Source organism: Cylas formicarius, unplaced genomic scaffold, assembly GCF_029955315.1.
Source record: "Cylas formicarius isolate icCylForm1 unplaced genomic scaffold, icCylForm1.1 PGA_scaffold_9__14_contigs__length_23061073, whole genome shotgun sequence".
Lineage (NCBI taxonomy): Eukaryota > Metazoa > Arthropoda > Insecta > Coleoptera > Brentidae > Cylas > Cylas formicarius.
In genome coordinates this window covers 6,018,821-6,037,927 of record NW_026844365.1, presented here as the reverse complement: position 1 = coordinate 6,037,927, position 19,107 = coordinate 6,018,821, and the positions used below count along the sequence as shown (strand labels likewise).

The following is a 19,107-nucleotide window of genomic DNA, read 5'->3' as shown; positions in this document are numbered from 1 at the left end:
ACAAAATTTTTTATCGTATATACACAAAACACTCGTTTTCAATAATGATCAGGAGTTGCCTGATTAGATATGGTGTACTATACACGCCGTCTCACGATTAATTGATTAGACCTTTCAGAGAAACTTGACGAAACAACTTGCTCAAATGTTCACTTAGGTTTTTGACTCTGTCTGAGCCAAGAAGAAGCGAGAACATGGATTTTAATCATCGGCTTCACGTTATATTTTCTTATGTTTACACGTTCTTTAGTATTATTGGCACATTGAAAAACTGAAATAAAAAAGACGAACTCTATCACATCCAAAGGAGCAATACGGGGAATCAAGTTTTGTACATCAAATCAAGTGGTGCGTTAGAAGCGATTTTGATATCTTTAATTTTGTTGATTAATTGAAAAGAATTTTTTATTGCAAATTTTGGTTGAAAATCTGTGTGGCCTAATGGACATATCTTGTTTATGTAATTCAACTAAAGAATATAGTTTCGACGGTTGTGGATTATGTTAAACTTCGATGAAATGGAGGAAGACGAGATATTGTTTTTCAAATGCGTATGAATTTAGGACTTCCAAAAGTGGCGCTTCTTTGTAATTGAATTCAAAATAAATATGGTTTTGTAACAAATATTCCTGGATTTGGCAAGGCTGGTGCTTTGCGCAACAGACGGCTGTAGTATCTTGCGTTCTCTACGAAAATAACACGGTTATTGGGTATATCCTTTCAAATATTGTTGTGAAACCAATTTTCGGGAAGTTTGTATTATGGTAATGCGTATTCCTTTATTTGAAGGTGCTTTCGTCTGACGGTTTTGAGATGGATCAACCCATCCTTATGATACAGTGTCATGTGTATAGAACCATGTTTCATCATGTTGAATTATGGATATGTTGTCTAATCTATATCTTTTAATTTCTTGAAGATAATTAAATTTCACTTCGTTTAATCATGTTCTTCAATTCTCCACTATTAATAATATCTCTTATCGACTGATTAAAGTTTCATACACATTTTTGACAACCCGTTTTGCATCAACCGAAACGCAGAGTAAAAACGATTGTTCAATACTGCCACAAATGGTTAACACTGAAGAAATATATCAGAAAAAAAGAAATATACTCGGCCCACTCACGCAAAAATATTTTTTTTGTTAATGGGTTTACCCAATAAAAATAGGTAATAACATCGTTAAAATTTTGTTGGGGAGGGTTCGTCAAAAGTCTACACGGAGAAGATTGAGACGAGCTATCGTTATATCAATTGTAATCTCTTTTTCCTGGTATTCTTTTCTTTGGTAAGTGCAGTATCATCGAGCCTTGCCTCACTTTCAATATTTTTATTTATTAAGCCAAACAAATGGCAACTACCATGTCGACATGAGGGTCGAACTTTAATTTCAAACCATGTCGGGGCATAAACTTTCATAACGTATTTTGCTAGGATAGTTAAATTACGGGATGGATTTTCCGTACCAATGTGTAATCTTAGGATCCTATTTGCGGCTGTTAACCATCTTGAGTGTGCCATTTTACCTGGTTCTCGGTGTATCGTACTTGCAGAGATTACTCCTTTTGAAACTCCGTTACAGATCTCATAAAGATATTGCCGATTTGTACTTAGTTCTTCCATATTAATTTGAGGAAAACTGACATCAATTCTTTCAAACTTTACAACAGGTAGTCTTTCACAACTTTCTAGACTTTTTCCAATTTCACCGCAAAAGCTTTTTAGTCCAGTGGTTTTTCCATCTAAATGCTGCGGCAGATGTCGCAATGGTATGCATTAAACAAATAAACCACTGCAGGGGACGCGCTAACGCAACTTCAAGTTGTCTTATTAATCCGTTTTTAATTCCTGTGTTAACCGCTGTCCCATCGGATCCTATCACTTGCACTTCTGAAATATTTACATTCTTTTTCAAAAATTCTAACAAACTTCTTTTAACATTTTGAGCACTTCCAGAAGATGGAGTTATATGACCGAAGTAGTTGGAACCCGGCTCTGAAACTAAAACGGTATGTTCTTCCGTAATTGTCTTTCTTGAGAGAATATTTCCTTGTCGTACTTGAACTAAGGTTCGATCTTTTCTTCCATCAAAATACACTCCGTAAACGTAGGTTAATTTTTCTTTATCCTTTCTTTTTATATTTTCGCGAGCTTTAGCCTGTTCTCGACAAATTTTGCTTCCATGTATTATTTTAGATGATTCGGATTTTCTTAGTGTTCCCATGTCTGCTAAAGCAGCATTGAATTGCTGCGGCTCTGTCTTAAGCTCCTGTTCGGTCACAAGCCTGTGCCAAAGATGGAAGTGCCATTCTCATTTGTGAAGTGGAAGGTTAATTAGAGATATCATCTTTTTTCAAGTTTTCTGATAAAGTTAGTGTTGTGTGGCAGGCTTTATTGTCTTCTGTGCAAGTCTTTCCTGTCCTCTTGTTACTTTTACTTTTACGCTCCATTCTCTTTTCTGTCATTTTAGTTGCCGTCACATCAATTTTACCGATCACCATTTTTCGTGTTGTTCGCTGGTCAGTTAAAAATGTTCTTTTATCTATGGGTACTTTAATTTTACAACTGCACTTGGAAAAGTCTTTACATTTACACAGTGAAATATGAAATAAATTTTTTTCACTAAAGCTGCCAACTTTTTTTGACATATTCTCTGATTTTATGTAAAATTTGTTGATCGGAAACTACATAAAGAGAACTTTTATCCCATAAAGTTTTTAAATCGTTTATTAACGGCTTACATACATCACCCAAACTCGGTTCCAGTTTGTTTTCATTTAAAACAAAGCCACTCTAAGCGGGTTTGAGGCATATTTTTGTTGCAAAGAAGCATCGCGATAAAATTCACAAAAGGAAAATCACGATAACAAAACACACGTACTGATACATTGTTAGTGCCAAACTGCAGGCAACAGGTAAAGAAGAAGAAATGTTTCGATACGAATCTCGGCGAGTATAAGCGAAGTCTGCGGTTCGTTTGTAGTAGAAATATTGCAGTACGGGCTAAAATGTATTTACATTTAATTTAGAGATAATTAAATAAGCACGCATTTTATGCCAAAAACAAAGTCCGATTTTGTTCAAATTTTGCACAGTTAATTTGTATGACGCTACTATACATATCCTTTAAATTTTTATTTAAAAATATATAACTTTATTTGACCACCCACTATGTAATTGAGCGGCAATTGAAATAGTACACGAAAAATAAAGATCATTTTACCGGAAACAACTTTTGTATTCAAACTTTTTTTAAAAAACTCATACATACATTTCGTGGCGGCTCAGTAAGCGAAAAAAGAAAGATGTTTTCTGCACGTTGCCGATAAAATTTGTACTTTATTGATATGGTCGTCACTTCAATAGCCTATCCTAAGACACAGAAAAAGTAAAGTTTGAAACGTTTAATTTTTTTATAAATACAAATCTTATAATGTACGGGTATGTGGGTTTGTTTCATTCATGAATAAATAAAAACGGACAAGTGCCGTTGTCCCACGCAGATGATCAATTCGTTTTTTTTCTCGTTCGATACGATAAGCAAACAGTCTTTACGTGAGTTTAAAAATCCTGAATCGTTCGTAAAATAAGTACGTTCAAGTACGAACTAATACGAATGGCGAGTTTAAATGTTGACGCTCTGCTTCAACTCCATAAACTGAAAAGGCACGTGCAGGCTACTGTGGTTATGTTCGACGATCAAATGGCCCCTTCTGTGGGAAGCGCCCACGACCAGAACGGTTTCTCCCTTGAGTAACACTGGTCCGTCTCCCGTACTATCCTCGGGATAGGACATTTTCATGATCCTGGTCTGAGGGTAACCTGAAAACCGAGTTATTATTTTTTTTTAAACTGGACAACAATTTTTTTATGGAAAATATATGGATAAAAGCATTTTGAATAATGAAAAAAAAAGTCGTGACAGTTTGAGCCCTTATTATTAACGGGAAGATTTCTACCATTTGCATGTTCAGTTGTTTGCCTTGGTCTCATCATTGTGTCATATTGTTTTCAACAGATCAATTCTTAAACAATTTTTTAAACGTTTTTTAATTGAACACAATTAAATTAGAACCAAAAATGTGCAGATTTTCGCAGTTATTAAATACTCAAAGACAGGTTAACGCTACCACAGAATAAAATTTATTGAATAGTGTAACCGTCACGGACTATGGATAGTCGTGACGCGGACTTTTGATTGTCAAATTTTCATGGACAATTTAGAAAATATGAAACTTCAACATCCTCTGAATAAAGGTTTTTTTTAGTTGTATAGATAACTAACTATAACTAAACACACGGAAACAGTAATAAACATAACTCAAAGTGCCATTACACACAATAAATAGCCTTTTTGAAGTTTTTGAGAAAAAAAAATTATAAACCAAATAGCTTTTCCCAAAGGTTGCGACCCTTCTTTGGTGGATAGGGTTGTAAAACATCTGAATTATATCCTCCATATTAAAACCCGACCCTAAAATTTAGAAAATAAATAAATAACAAATTTGATTTCAAGAGCTTTTTTAATACAAAAAACATCTTAGGAAACTTTTTAAAAAACAACGAAACTAAATTACGAAAAGTTTAAAAATCCTGAGTCCACAAGTTAAAATCTGAATGACGTCCCAAAATTTATATCGGAGATACCAAACGCATTAACGAGCACAAAAGAGTTGATAAAAATAAAAGTTCGGTACTATGGCATTCATTTAAATTCAGAAATGCCCAAGTTTGACGATGATTTGATATTTTACATAATGCATCAAAAGGTAATACTATGACTATGTGTGTTCTCTATTCGTAGTGCTTAATAAGTTGAAGAATAGCGAAAAAAATGTATAAAATATTGTAGGAAAGTTAATTTCCAACAGTGAAATTACATAATTGTTTTTTTTATATTATTAGTGATGGCTTTGACGAAAAACGGAAAAAATAAGGAGTTCATTTTTTCAAGTTTAATCTTGAATAACTCCTACCATAGAGACGGACTAACTTAACTTAACTAGAACTAAATTACAGAATAAATTAGATTTATCAATTTATCATAAACCCTCACTCACGGAAACAGTAATACGCTTTGAAAAATGAAATGCTTAACCCATATACCTTTTCACAAAAGTTACGACCCCTTTTTTGGTAGACAAGATTAAAACAGTTTCAAATAGATCTGAACTCTATTCACCTCATCTTTAACACCATGCTCAAAAATTATAAAACAATGAAATACATCGGAGAACCTAGCAAGAAAGTTTCGAAACATCTGTCTAATTTTGGTTTCAAAATTGCTTTTAAAACTGACAATCATGGCATTTTTTTTTGAAAAACAATGAAACTAAATCAAGAATTTTTATTAGTTTTACCTGTTTTTGTTGTAATCTAATTGTGTTTGTTTGATTTAAATTTTTCATTTTGAAATTTTGTAACTAGCAAGCCACTGGATGTCCAAAAAAGAACAATATTGATTTTTAACGTTCTATGGAAAAGATCTCTTAATATTTTATTATGAAGTTATTTTTTGAAAAGTTATTTACGATTGGACTTGAAGAAAAAATAAAATCTATTTTTCTTACATTTTTCGTCCATTTTTTCCACTCAGTGGATAGAATTCGTGTTCTACGTCATCCAAAATGATTGTATCATCAATACAATCGCTAAAATAATTTTAAAAATAACAATTGCTAATGAGAATTATTTATTTACAATATTTTACAATGGGCGGGAAAAGTTCGAATTCAAAGTTATTTTTTTGAAAAGTTATTTACTATTTTTCATCCATTTTTTTTGACTCAGTGGATAGAATTCGTGTTCTACATCATCGAAAATTATTGCATCATCAACAAAATCCCTAAAATAATTTTAAAAATAATGATTACTAATAAAAAAAAATTATATACAACATTTTACACACCAGCATAATATTAGATTTATGATGAATGTGCAATGAGTGGGGTAATCTAAAAATCAATCAGAACAGTCTAATGGCCGTAGAAATGAATAAAAACAGTCTCTCCACCTGTGTCCAAAGAAACAAGTGGCCAATGTGACGCTTATTTCAAAGTAAAGGTGTACTGAATGTAACCAAGGGTTTAATGGCAATTCAATTAAAATTTAAAATGAACCACAAATCTTAGGACATGAATGACCACGAGACGTTTGCTAACTTTATAAAGTCTAATTTCGGGCTTAAAAATATATCCCAAAATCATGGTAGCTCGCACACCCCGTATAATATACCTAATTTGGTGTTTCCCGTGACCGTATACGATCTGCTGGGAGGAACCGGCGGAGGCCTTTCCAGATCCAGACCGAATAGGTTACAGGTCTGCTGGATGATTTTGGTGTCGCATTTTTCTGCTGGATCCGGAGGAGGAGTTCCGGCAATCGGTTGAGGCCTCGGACGGGGACCGGTTCCGGTTAAATTCCTGGGTGCCGAAGATTTGATAGTTGCTGGTACGTTTAACAGAGGCTCGGGTTTTTCTCGACGCCGTGCGGACCATCTATGTCTGGAAATGGATTTTGTGATAAAACGGTAATGAGCGACTCTCTCCGTAGTTCCTCCCTAGCTCATTTAATAGAAAGATGAGTTTTGGGAATGAAAATAATGTGACAACGGACTTTCTGCAGATAGTTTGCCATAATAATAATAAATAAAAGCAAATAAAATTATCCAGCACACGATAAATGGCCATGCCTGCGAAATATAAACGGATTGCATTTTAATGTTCATAGATATAAGAAAGTGACTATACTGATACGAATTAAAGAAGAAAGACCCGGGCAAGCTTTAAGAATGGTCCGTACTTTGCTTAGAATTTAATTATTTGGGGTTTTGTTAGGAAAGATACTAAACAATATTTATTTATTTATGTATGTATTTATGTTTAAATCTAAAACAAAATTACAAATTATTTTTATTATGTACTTAAATTACTTAAAATTATTCACATAATATATCAGTATCACTATGGTTATCATCGCCTGTTCTAATTATTATTTGTTCTATATTATTCGCAATATGGATATACGATTGTTCTGCTTTTTCTATTTGTTTAACAGAATTTGCCCAACTTTGTGGAGGGATGTTAAAAACTAACACGGGGAAAAACATTGTCACGACGAATGGCAGATTTCGGTTGCTGCCAAACGTCCGGTAAACGGCATTTGACATTTTTGTAAAATAGCACGAATACATTCACTGACATGACCTTCAGAATTGACGAAGGTCAAATCGAAGGGAAATACCTCCAAAATCGGCGGCAAAATCTCGGAATCTGACGTGGCAAAGTGACGCTTCCGCCACGCTAGATCGATATGTAATTGTGTATTTTACAGACGGGAGCAGAAGAATAAAATTATGATATCTCAGAAACGGTGAAAAGTGGCTAGAAAACCTAAAATTTTAAAAATAAAATATTATAAATGGTGTTTAAAATTTGGTGACGCTCTGTCTAACCGGAAGTGACGTGACCTTGAAAATCTTTTTAAATGAAAGAAAACAGAAAATTTTAAGATTCTAAGTCCTTCTTAGCCTCAAACACTCTTAATGAACGGCCAGGGCGAGAACCCCTATATGTATTGATACTGGTAACATACTATACAGCAAACTTACAGGTAGTATACGAAATGCTTTAGATAGTATTTTACATCCTAATTTTACATATTCCAGTATTTTAGCTCACTCATCCACTTACCTGCATTTCCAACCTCTCCATGTCGACTGAATAATGGTGGCAGCTTTATGTCGGGTTGCATTCCTCATCCTTTCCAGCAACTGTCTAATCCCTTCGCTGAGGAAGATGTGCCTCTTTCCCATTGCCCACCTAGTAGACACTGCGCCTCCGACCGTTTTTTTGACCGTCGATTCGACAGCGTGTTGCAGAATGAGGCAACAGTCCTCTATGATCTTCTCCTCGCACCTTTGAAGCTTAGTGCTAGGCACGAGCAGCCGGTACCGTGAACTGAATGCTTTGAAACGCATCCGATGTGGATAACCTTGAATATATTTTCGGTTGGTTCGTCTTATTTATTTTATTTTGATCACACGATAATAGGAAACTAAATATTCAGCTGGAACCACAACTTCCAGGACTGATCTCTTAGCAAAAAAAACGAAAAATGGGTCGATTATACAATTATTAAAAAACGTGAAGGTCGTGCTTCAATGACTATCAAAGCTACAGTTAGAACAATGCAAGTAAATGAAAAAAAAATGAAAAACGTAGTTTGTCTGACATTATCGAAGTTGATATTGCGAAGCTCATTTATAATCTTAAAGAACGTAACTGAGAAGTGTACTCTTCTCCACTGACACCACCCAATCAATCAATTTAATTAATCTTATATTCTTATTCTTTAAAGCTGTGGTAAAGTATATTTGGTAATGGAATGCTTATATCTCTAATGTGGAAGTTATTTGAGAGAAGAGCAGATGTTAGGTGTTTCAATTCACGGTGCAATGATTCGAGTTGAGTTTTACGGCTCTGAGCCGGCTGATAATGGTATAAGAATGGAAGATTATTATGGCAAAACGTATGTTAATTAAGATGAGAAGATTTTCGGGAAGGAGTTTCAGGCTGGTGCATTCCACCAGATTTTTCAAAGTTCTTAATTTTGCCAGCACAAAAACATTTCATTAGTTTCCAGTTAGTAGCTTAGTGCGAATGGGGACAATAGGTCTTCGGGGTTCGCAATTTGAGGTAACCTAAAGCGACGCTTGACCGCATTTTTTGCTTCTCAAATCACGCAGTTCTGTGGAAACCTTATCCAAGGAACCGCCATTTGATAGTCCGAAAAAAGGACGAGTAAATTCCTACTATTCTATTCTATTGCATGTAGAAAATTGTGTGAATAATTTCGTCACTAACCTCCTGCCATAAGGTTTACCGTCTCGAGCACTTGCAAAGACCGGATCTGTCTGACCACGATTCCTTTGTCAAACTTGTTGGATGTTTCTTGATTGTTGCTGCATATGCATCTGACAAAGTGAGGCCTCGCGTGTACGAGGGTGCGCAGAAGGTTGTCCAAACGGGTATGGAAGTCTTGAGTGAGCGTTGACACCGGCTCGTCGCCGTTGAGGAGATCCGTGTGTGACGTCGGCGATATCCTACAAAGTCAGACTACTATGTCCTGTTTCTTTTGATTCCAGGTTTCTGAGAAACGAGTCAGGATTTTTGACATAAGTCAAAATTTATGGCTTATGTCCGAATTGCTGCGAGACATGTCAGAATTTCTGAGCAATATGTCAGACATAAGTCTCTCGTAACGGATATGGCGAATCGAAATATCAGATAAATATGGTAATTCCTCAAGAATCAAAACATTAAGCTCAACATACAAATGTCGAAGAATGTAGACGAAAAGGTACGGGCAACAATAAAAAACTAATATTTAATAATAATAGTTATAAAAAAATTGAAAGGCGTAATACTAATAAACAGTACACAGTAGAGTAATAAACAACTTTAGACACGCAGACGACATTTGGAGACTTGCAGGAACTTCTAAACTGCATAGCACACAAGAGATGGGACTCAAGCTAAACATTAAGAAGACCAAGTGGCTGCTGGTAAGCAAGCAGAAGTATAAAACGGGCCAACTAGAACACGTACTCTTCAGTGTGCTCATGTATGACATCATGTGCAGAAAACTTGAAGCTTTCCAAATGTAGGCCTATGGCTTGACAAAGTCAGAAACATAGAAGTTTAAGACCGAGTTAACAAAACAAAATCATACACACCGTCAAAAAATACACCATGAGTACTAAGAAGAAGAAGGACGCTAATTCGCCTTCCGCCATATTATTCGCAGGGTTTCTAGCAAGGCATAGCACCACCTTGAAAATGAGGGACGTTGAAGACAGTGGGTTGTAAAAATTGGGGAAGAACATCTGATTGAAAAAGAAGAAAGATAGTGGGAAGCTGATAACTTGCAAGAAAACACTGTAAAACCTCTTATTATTTTATCTGACTACATTTTCAAATGAATGTCTATCGTAGCTAGAAGTTTTTAAAAAGATAATAATATTTAACATCTAAATATTTTTTTCATCGTCTTTTTAAAAATTCCTGTTTTATGAGAACAGGAAAGATCATTATATGAGTTTAAGGGCAACAAAATTACCTAAACCTGACTCCTCTGGGTACCGTTTCCATCGAATAGAGCGCTTTGAGCTCGCTCCCAAAGAGGTGCGTGGCAAACCCGAAGTTGCAATTATGTTTATAGAAGACCGCCACCAAATCGTCTGGAACGACGTCCTTATTCGTGTCCAGAAAATCGGTGGCATCATAAATCACCCGTCCCGCGAAATGCTGGATTCCGAATAGTCTGGGATCTATCGGCTTCGGTTCGAAAAGCCTCTTGTTGCTCTTGTGCTGAACCTACGATAAATCGTAATGTCGCTCTCGAAAACTACGCGAAAGCAGTCGACTTACTTTAATTTTAGAAATATACGATTCGGCTGTACCGCGTATAGAGCATTCCACGTCGAGCATGCTCAATAAACCGGTCCTGAGTGACGAGACCAGGTCGATGCAGGGAACGTTGTCCACGTAATCAACGTCGACGTCAAAGTTGATGCCTTCGTCCCTGTGAATCAGGATGAAACACAATTAAAACGATTTTATTCAACAATCGATAATGACGCCAGAATTTTTTTTTGGTAATATTTGAATAATATCAGCAGTTGAAAAACATAAGAGCACACCAGATATTATTCGAGTAAACCACGTAAGCATGATGAGAATGATAATATTCGGCAAAGTGTTGTTTCTGTTTTTAAAGATATGAAACTAAATTAGAAATCAATATACAGGGTTCACGGCCAAAATTTTTCTTAAGTAGGCAGTTACACAAGCTGGATAATCCGATTTTACAGAATTGGCAGCAGCCAGGTCAGACCGAGGTTGTAAACCATGGTATCAGTAATAACACCACCATTACCTTACGCTGTCTTGCAATAGTAGCTGAGAAATACAATTTCAGAGCCGCTTTGAGTAGCTGCCTCGATGGAAAAACAGACAGACGCAGGAGCTTGCATATACGGTAGTTCTCGAGATCTCCCTAGTTCATTCCAAGCAAAGATTGATGCGATATTGTTGTGTGCTCACGAGAACATCAACAGAAGCTAACACTAATTTGCGTCGAGTACGCAATATATATTGAGATCATGTCTGGCTTTAGTTGTGAGACCTAGTTCGATTACTCAAGTCAATTGCTTCCCTATCTTTTTTGCACCTTATTTTTAGTAACACAAGAATTCGTATGTGGGACATAATGTCCTTACCTGCAAGATTCTATGCTAGATTTAAAGATGTGAGTGTTGTAGAAATGCTGCATGGTCTCCGCGCACAAATTGATGCACAAATGCTCCAACTGACCGGGTTTAGGGTCCTCGAACCCGAACATGTCCAGGATACCAATGAAGCCGTCCGTGGTCGCGTGTCGCACAGCATTGTTTAGAGCTGCCATGGATTTGCTCCCGGCCGAATTGCTGCCTCCTATGGTCGAGGTATGTTGACTTGTTACCTAGAAGATTTAAAACAGATGCGAAAATTATTACTATATCAAGTCTTTTTTCGAGGCAAAAAAACTATAGGCGGTGATTTCCAAGAAACGGCTTTAATTTATTTCATCCCATGTGGAAATTGCGAGATTACATACGTTTAATCTCCCAAAAGCTTGGCAAACATGTAAACCAACATAACAACGATTGTAATATTATGAACATAGATAAATTGGAAAGAAGTACACGTTATTCCCATCATTTTTTTTTTTGCCCAATTTCAAATTCTTTTCCCCATGAATTATACATACAGAAGGACTAATTTAAAATAGCCATGCAAAACATTATTATAAAACAAATTTTATTATTGTTTATGTTATTTTGTTATAATTATTATTAATAAAATTTTATTTTTTTTAACAATATTAACAATCATAACATACTGAATAGAAAAAACAAGTTTAAATAATTAAATTTGTCGTCAGTTATTTTTATTTATTTATTTTTCTAACTTATTTTTGTTTAAATAAATACTTTTAGATCCTTTGAAATGAGCCTACATTCTAGTGATAAATTTTCTAATGGTTTGTAATAATGAAATTGGCGAGTATTTTTTAATGTAGTTAAGCGTTCGACTCGTGGTTGGTATTTTTTTTTTAAAGAACTTTGGGCCCACTGATAATAGAAAAGTTGGGTTGTTATGTGGTTGTTTTTATCATCAACACCAAAATCATTTTTATGATTAACTAGATTGGCAAAATTATATTTATATAATAATTAAAACTAATTTTTTAATCACATAATTCTGATTTTTTTTATTTAACGGATTTTTTCTATTTAACGGTTTTGAATCACAGAAAATATTATTATTACAATTAAAAATTATAATACTAAAATATTAACTAAAAAAACCAACTGAACAACAAGTTAAGGTTTTCAAACGAAGGATCTCGTTTTTAAAAAACACTTTTTTATTTTGCAAACAGAACTACGAGGTTTTCTTTAACCTGCTACAAGGAGAACTGGACGCAAAGCACAGAGTTGTTATATATATAAAGTTTTTATGCAAGCGTCGCGTCGCAGATACCGGATATACTGAAGCTAGCATTTCATCAGCATTTTCTATCACATAATTCCTCCCTCCGAAGTGGAAAACAACAGGGACGAAGGGTTGTTTTCGGAAGACTGGTCGTTCTTGGTTTTCTTGGAATCTTGCAGCAAATGGCTCTTGTAGATTTTCCATGCTATAACTATTAACAAGATTAAAATAAACATCATTCCTGTTGAAGTGGCGAGACTCCAAGTGACTGGATGAATTTCATAACCAATGTCGGGGATCGATGATTTCGCAGCTTCTCGTAGTTTTTTGATCGTATTGAGATCAATCGATTGTAGTTGGAGTGGCTGGTACTTCACATCGTGATGTTCCATATTTTCAATTTTAATGGGTGGCAGTGAGAATGGGTTTGCTTTAAAAATTTCTTCTTTATTCCAAAGCTCGGTATTTTGGGTACTTATACCACAATTATATGGAACATTGATTAGGCAGGCTTCTTCAATAAAAGCTATTTCTTTGTTTTGACAATTCATTTGTAATTTAAGTTTCTGTTCCGATGGTATTATCAAAACAAATCTACTAGTGATTGGTCGTATTATATGCGTTGAAACATTTACATTGACTACGTGGCAATTTTTGTTTTCGGCATATTTAATGAGGGTTGTCACACAATCACCGATGGGCTGGGTAAGTTGATTTTCGCAAACGTAGGTGTCTTCAATGATTGGGCAGATTGATTCTTGATATTGTTGCATGTCAGTGCCCAATATTAGGTAGGGTGAATTAGGTATAATTAAGGAGTGATTCACAGGTACTGGGAACAGGTGGAATATTTCAAAAATATCTTTAAGAAAAATCGGAATATGGACGGCAAAAATTATTTTATCTTTTGTAAATTTAACTTGTAAGTTTGCTAACTGATAATAATTATTTTGATTTTCAAAAATTAGAATTTGATTATCACCATAGAGAACAGTCAATTTAAAAATTATTTGTTCTAATTCGGCCGCCGATATTACTACAGGATGTAATGTATTTAATTTCGCAAATGTAATGGCATTTTCTAAATTATCCAAAAAAGTTATAAAACTTTGGCAATTTAGAATAATTTGCATTAGTGTATTTTGAGCTTTAATGAAAGTAGTTATGTCAGTAATAGTTTTATTTGAATTATATTCAAAAATGTCTATATGTTTTTTAATAGCTTCTTGATTTTTCTGTAGAAGTGTTATAGTATCATTATAGTTGTCAATCAGCTGTTGAATCAACGAGGTTTGCTTTTTTAGTTGGATGTCAGATGAATGTTTACTACGCACAAGTTCTGTGATAATTTTATCGTATTTTTGTCCATCCTCTGAATCGAGAGTGCCAAAAAGCCATTTCGATAATTTACCTACAACATTTATTAAACCTCTTTTTGTACGGTTATTAGGTTTTATGTTACCAAGTTTAAATTTTACTTGAGTAATTAAATATCGAACATTATTAAGTAAATTATTTCCATTAATATAGTGTACATTCTGAAAATTATGTTTATTTGTATAGTTTAATGATTTTGAGATTACAGCGTAAGCGTATTCTAAATTACGTAATTGATTAAAAAGTTGAGATGTTTCTACAAAATGCAAAAATGTATGTTGATGTTGAATTATTCGAGCATTTCCTAAGCGGAAGGGGAGAAGTGGTGTTTTAATTGGGATAACTTCAATATCATTATTCGCTATCACTAATAACAGCGTAGCTGCAAGAAGGAACAGCGTTGTCCGGTTCATTAACCTGCGAAGAAGAAAAAGCTTTAGGTTTTTGGATCTGAGATTTATGAATTATTTTTTTATTTTTTGTAATAATTTTATTCCCAATATCTTGATCTATAATAACAGGTTTTCTTCGGGGTTTGTCCTTACTACGTTTTGCTGTTTTGTCAGTAACGTAAACCTTTGTATTTTGTTTCATTTCAGGTGGATTTTCTCGTTTTTCGTTTTGTTTTTCATTTAAACGTATTTTTGTTTCTAACGATGTTTCGTAAATTTGTTGATAGATAGTTTTTAGTCTTTCACGTCTATCTGTGATATAATTATTTACAATGATTTCATCCGTTAAATCAAAGGGATCTAAACCGTTTACTTTTCCATTAATAACGTCAAAAGGTTTTTGTTTTGTTACGCTATGCATTGATGAATTATAACCTATAATGGCGTATTTTATTAAATTTTTAGGGGCTTCTTTAGGTTCTTTTAATTTTAGTACCCTATATAATTCAACAAGAGTAGAGTGAAATCTCTCTATTGGACTATTACTATTAGAATTGCCGGGAGTTGTAAAATGAATTGCAATTTTATGCAATTTACAGAAATCTAAAAGCAAAGACGTTTTAAATTCCGTACCATTATCACACGTTATTTGTTGAGGTAGGCCGTGATGACTTATAAAGGTCGCTAAACCGTCTAAGATAGCAATTGCTGTGCAAGCGGGTTCTAACGGATAAGCTTGGGCGTACCGTGAAAATACGTCTATAATTGTAAGAAATTTTACGTTACATATTTGAAAAGTATCCATATGGATGGATTCTAATGGTTCAGAAGGGGTCGGTGTCAACATAAACTTTAATTTTGGTGGATGTCGATCATATTTTGTTTGTTGGCACGTGTCACAATTATTAATATATTCAGTTAGATCAGTTTTCATATTTGGCCAATAATAGAGCCTTTTTAATGCTATTAGGCTTTCATTAATTCCTCGATGACAGGTTTTTTCATGATGATATGCAATTAGGTCTTTTTGTTTTGTCCTGTCAGTGACGTCAGTTAAAAGAGTTTTCGATATTACCAATTTATAAGCACGGTTTTTAAATGTATTTGGTAACAAAACAGATAGTTCTCGATTTAAATCTATTTCGGTGTTTTGTACATAAAGGCAGTACATTTTTGTTGGATCCAAATAATCTAAAAAGAATTTAATTATTTCATTTTGATAGTTTTGACTTAAATAAACAGAAAATCTAGATTTATTTTGGAATGGGTAACTCCTAATCACGTGATAACGACCGTTTGTTTTTTGGTTAAATATTATTTGATTAGAGTAAGTATTTAAAATATTTTCGGTAATTGGTATATTTAATATTGGATCTTCAGCTGCTGAGTGTACTGTCTTACCAGTATTAGGAATATTTGGCGGTTTAATTTGAATGTCCGAGATGATATTAATTTTTGGAGTGTTTACATTTTCTAGAGGGTTAAACACGTCTTCAATTTGTTCCAATTGTTCAAGGCTTATATTTTGATCTTCTTCATGTATGTATTTATCGATATCTTCATTAATATCTCCAGGATTTCCGAAAAGTGACTCTTTATCTATCATATTTAGTTCAAAATTTTCTTTATGAAAGTCCGGAAAAGATAAAACAATTAGAGGTTGTGGGAAATTTAACGTTATATTTTTCTCAGTGTAATTAAAAACTTCTGTTTGCGCAAAACCGTTTTTTGCAGTAGTAAGTGTTTCTGGAAAATAGAGACCTTCAATGACTTGCTCGGGAATAATAACATCATTGTTTTGTGTTACTGGAATTCTTACGTTAACAATTTCGTGTGCATTCACAGTAATACAATATACTTCGTTTTGTGGTTGTCTAAATAAAATTGGTATATTAGTTGTATTATTCCTTAATTGTTTATTAACAAGATCGATAGAAAAATTAAAACGTTTTAGGTCGTTTAATCCTATTATACCGTCAAAGAATTTATGAAAGTCAAAAAGGATAAAAGATAGGTTGGTATTAGCCTTTAATTCTGGGAAAGCCGTAATATCTGCTTTAAATAGAGTTTCCTTTTCACCAGTTCCTGTTTTAATAATAGTTGGGGAATGATATATTTTTTCACAATAAAATTTTTCTGCAATGGAAGGTCGAAGAATCGAGTGAAAACAACCAGTATCAATTAAAAGTTTAATTGCGGGTTCTTTAATCTGGATGTACGGTAAACTATTATTAATTTCGGTATACATTTCTAATGTCATTTCGTTGAGTCGCATTGGCTCGTTATTGTAAAATTTTGAGAGATTTGATTTTCAATTTCAGGGTGTTCGTCAAAATTTTGAGTGTCATTAAAGTATTCAGATTGATTTGAAAATTCAATTTCAGAGTATTCGTCTTGGTGAATATTTTCATTTTGAAATACCGCAGATGTTTCATCTGTTTGTACCGCGTTACTTTCGTCGATTTGGTATAATTCTTGCGAAATAAAATTTCTAGGGCCAGTAGGTTTGAAATGGTTAATTTGATTATTTTGACGTGGTATAGTATAGTTTGTTCTTGTTGACATAGGTTCGGGTTTATTGTTAGGTACCTGACCTGTCGGTTTAAATACGTTTTTAGGTGGGCCAAAAACTTGCCTATTTGTAGGAAAATTTCTTGGAACTTCGCGTGGTTGAGGCATATTAATTGGACCTCTGGGAAAACTATTAGTCTGGGGAGTAAACTGATTTTGATCATGCCTAATTCTAAAATTTTGATTATGGTGATTGTTGTTTTGAAAATAATTTGTAGGGCGAATCGGTTGTACATAATTAAAATTTTGGTTACTAAAATAATTTGGATTTTGTGAAAATTGTTTAACGGGTTCGATAGAAGTATTAGGCAAAACTTTCGAATGAATTGGAGTTCTGAAGATATTTTGTGTATATTGAAAATTTTCCTCTTCAATAATTTGGGTCATAGCTAATTCTATACAGCTCGGATTTTTAAGTCTTATAATACTTTGTAATTGTCCTGGTAATCCTCTAATAAACGTCCTTAAACAAATTTGATCGTATTGACGTAAATGAATTACTTTGCTTGCATTATCCATAGTATCGGCAGGAAATGCATTAATTTTTTGAGCAAGGATACTTCTTAAAACTTGTAATCTTTTCCCAAAATCTAAAGGATGTTCATTTTTAAACGGGGTGGCCATAAACAAATCCTGTTCTAAACATTCTAGGTTTCGTCTATCGCCAAAACAATTTAACAAAGCTACTTTAATATTGTCCCACGTTACTAACTCCATTCTACAGCCTACTAGAATTTGTGCGCGATCAACAAGTTTCATTCTTATAGTTCTTAACAAATATTGTTTTAAAATTTCGTCGTTTCCTTGACCATATGTATCAAAAAGGAAATCTCCAGCTGATAGAAAACTATTTAAAGTGTTGGAATCACCATTATATGGCAGAATACTATCTATAAACATTTTTAACAAAGTGTAATTTACACCTGAATTCGACGATTGATTAGAATTCATTTTCAAATTGATTTGACTGTTCTCTACTTTCTGTTCCACTAAATTTAACGAAGTAAAAAACGCACTTAAATTGTCGACGTCTTGATCTTCGTTCATAAATTTAATTGATTTTGAAATTTCTTAAAATTGAACTTAAAACTAAGAATCCTTAAAATTATTTCCACCGTCCTAACCAGGGAAGATGAAAGGAGAACAATAGGAATTTTGGGCACTAACCTTGATTTCTCTTAGTCGTCAGCCTATTCTTCCTATTGGAATTTTCCTTGCGTAGCACTGCTTGCGGGGGTGATTTCTTGCCTTCCTTGCCCTCAGTCGAACTCAATCACGTTGGGTTTGTCAGACAGTCTATCACTGGTTCGTTTTGGAGTCTAAGGGTTGAAACCCACGTTTCGCGATCAAATCGTCCCGATGACGTGGCTTTGACCGAAAACTACCCCAAATCCGTCACGACTGCGCCAGTTAAGGTTTTCAAACGAAGGATCTCGTTTTTAAAAAACACTTTTTTATTTTGCAAACAGAACTACGAGGTTTTCTTTAACCCGCTACAAGGAGAACTGGACGCAAAGCACAGAGTTGTTATATATATAAAGTTTTTATGCAAGCGTCGCGTCGCAGATACCGGATATACTGAAGCTAGCATTTCATCAGCATTTTCTATCACATAATTAACACTTCAGCTTTTATTTTTAATAATTATTTCATGCTTTCGTAACGGAGCGGTTTTTCTTGGTTAACTAAAGATGGAGTGTTGACTGGTAAATTTAAAAATATTAATTTACTAAATTGCCTAGAAAAAATAAGTATAGATCATAACAGTTTTAAAAATTTAAAGTTGATTATTTTTTTCTGAATTTACGCAGTTTGGTAAAAATAATAAAAAAAAATTGATAGTATCCTTTATAACGTTTTTTTAAAAAAAAATAAAATTTTATTATTAGTAATTATAATAAAATAACATAAATAATAATAAAATTTGTTTTATAATAACATTTTGTATTATTACTTTAAATTATCACTGATAAAACCAATGCTGTTGGAGACACTTGGCAGCGGGGCGCTTCCACAACGCTCGGCGCCCGGCGCGCTGTCATAAATAAATTCATTTTGTTTAAACTAATGACGAGCAGAGAAATTTTCTTCCGGAATCATAAACATATGATGATATGATGATAAAAACATGATTTTTTTTTACCAAGGATTCAGTTAAATTTTCATTTATTATATCTCTTACGTTTCATTATTCTATTTACATTTCGATATTGCCGGTATCAAAG

General features: G+C 33.9%; 1 protein-coding gene across 1 annotated transcript in view; it reads right to left on the bottom strand.

Moving 5' to 3' along the window:
- Positions 1-2,813: 2,813 nt before the first annotated feature.
- Positions 2,814-19,107, bottom strand: part of LOC132707716 (unconventional myosin-IXa) — a 37,630-nt gene continuing 21,336 nt past the window's right edge. The window contains exons 9-15 of the mRNA XM_060679645.1: positions 11,285-11,526; positions 10,434-10,587; positions 10,123-10,379; positions 8,868-9,106; positions 7,695-7,995; positions 6,238-6,506; positions 2,814-3,825 (exon numbers count right to left, since the gene is read on the bottom strand). Coding sequence (XP_060535628.1) covers positions 3,629-3,825; positions 6,238-6,506; positions 7,695-7,995; positions 8,868-9,106; positions 10,123-10,379; positions 10,434-10,587; positions 11,285-11,526 — 1,659 coding nt within the window. The 3' untranslated portion in view covers positions 2,814-3,628. The remainder of the gene's footprint in view (positions 3,826-6,237; positions 6,507-7,694; positions 7,996-8,867; positions 9,107-10,122; positions 10,380-10,433; positions 10,588-11,284; positions 11,527-19,107) is intronic.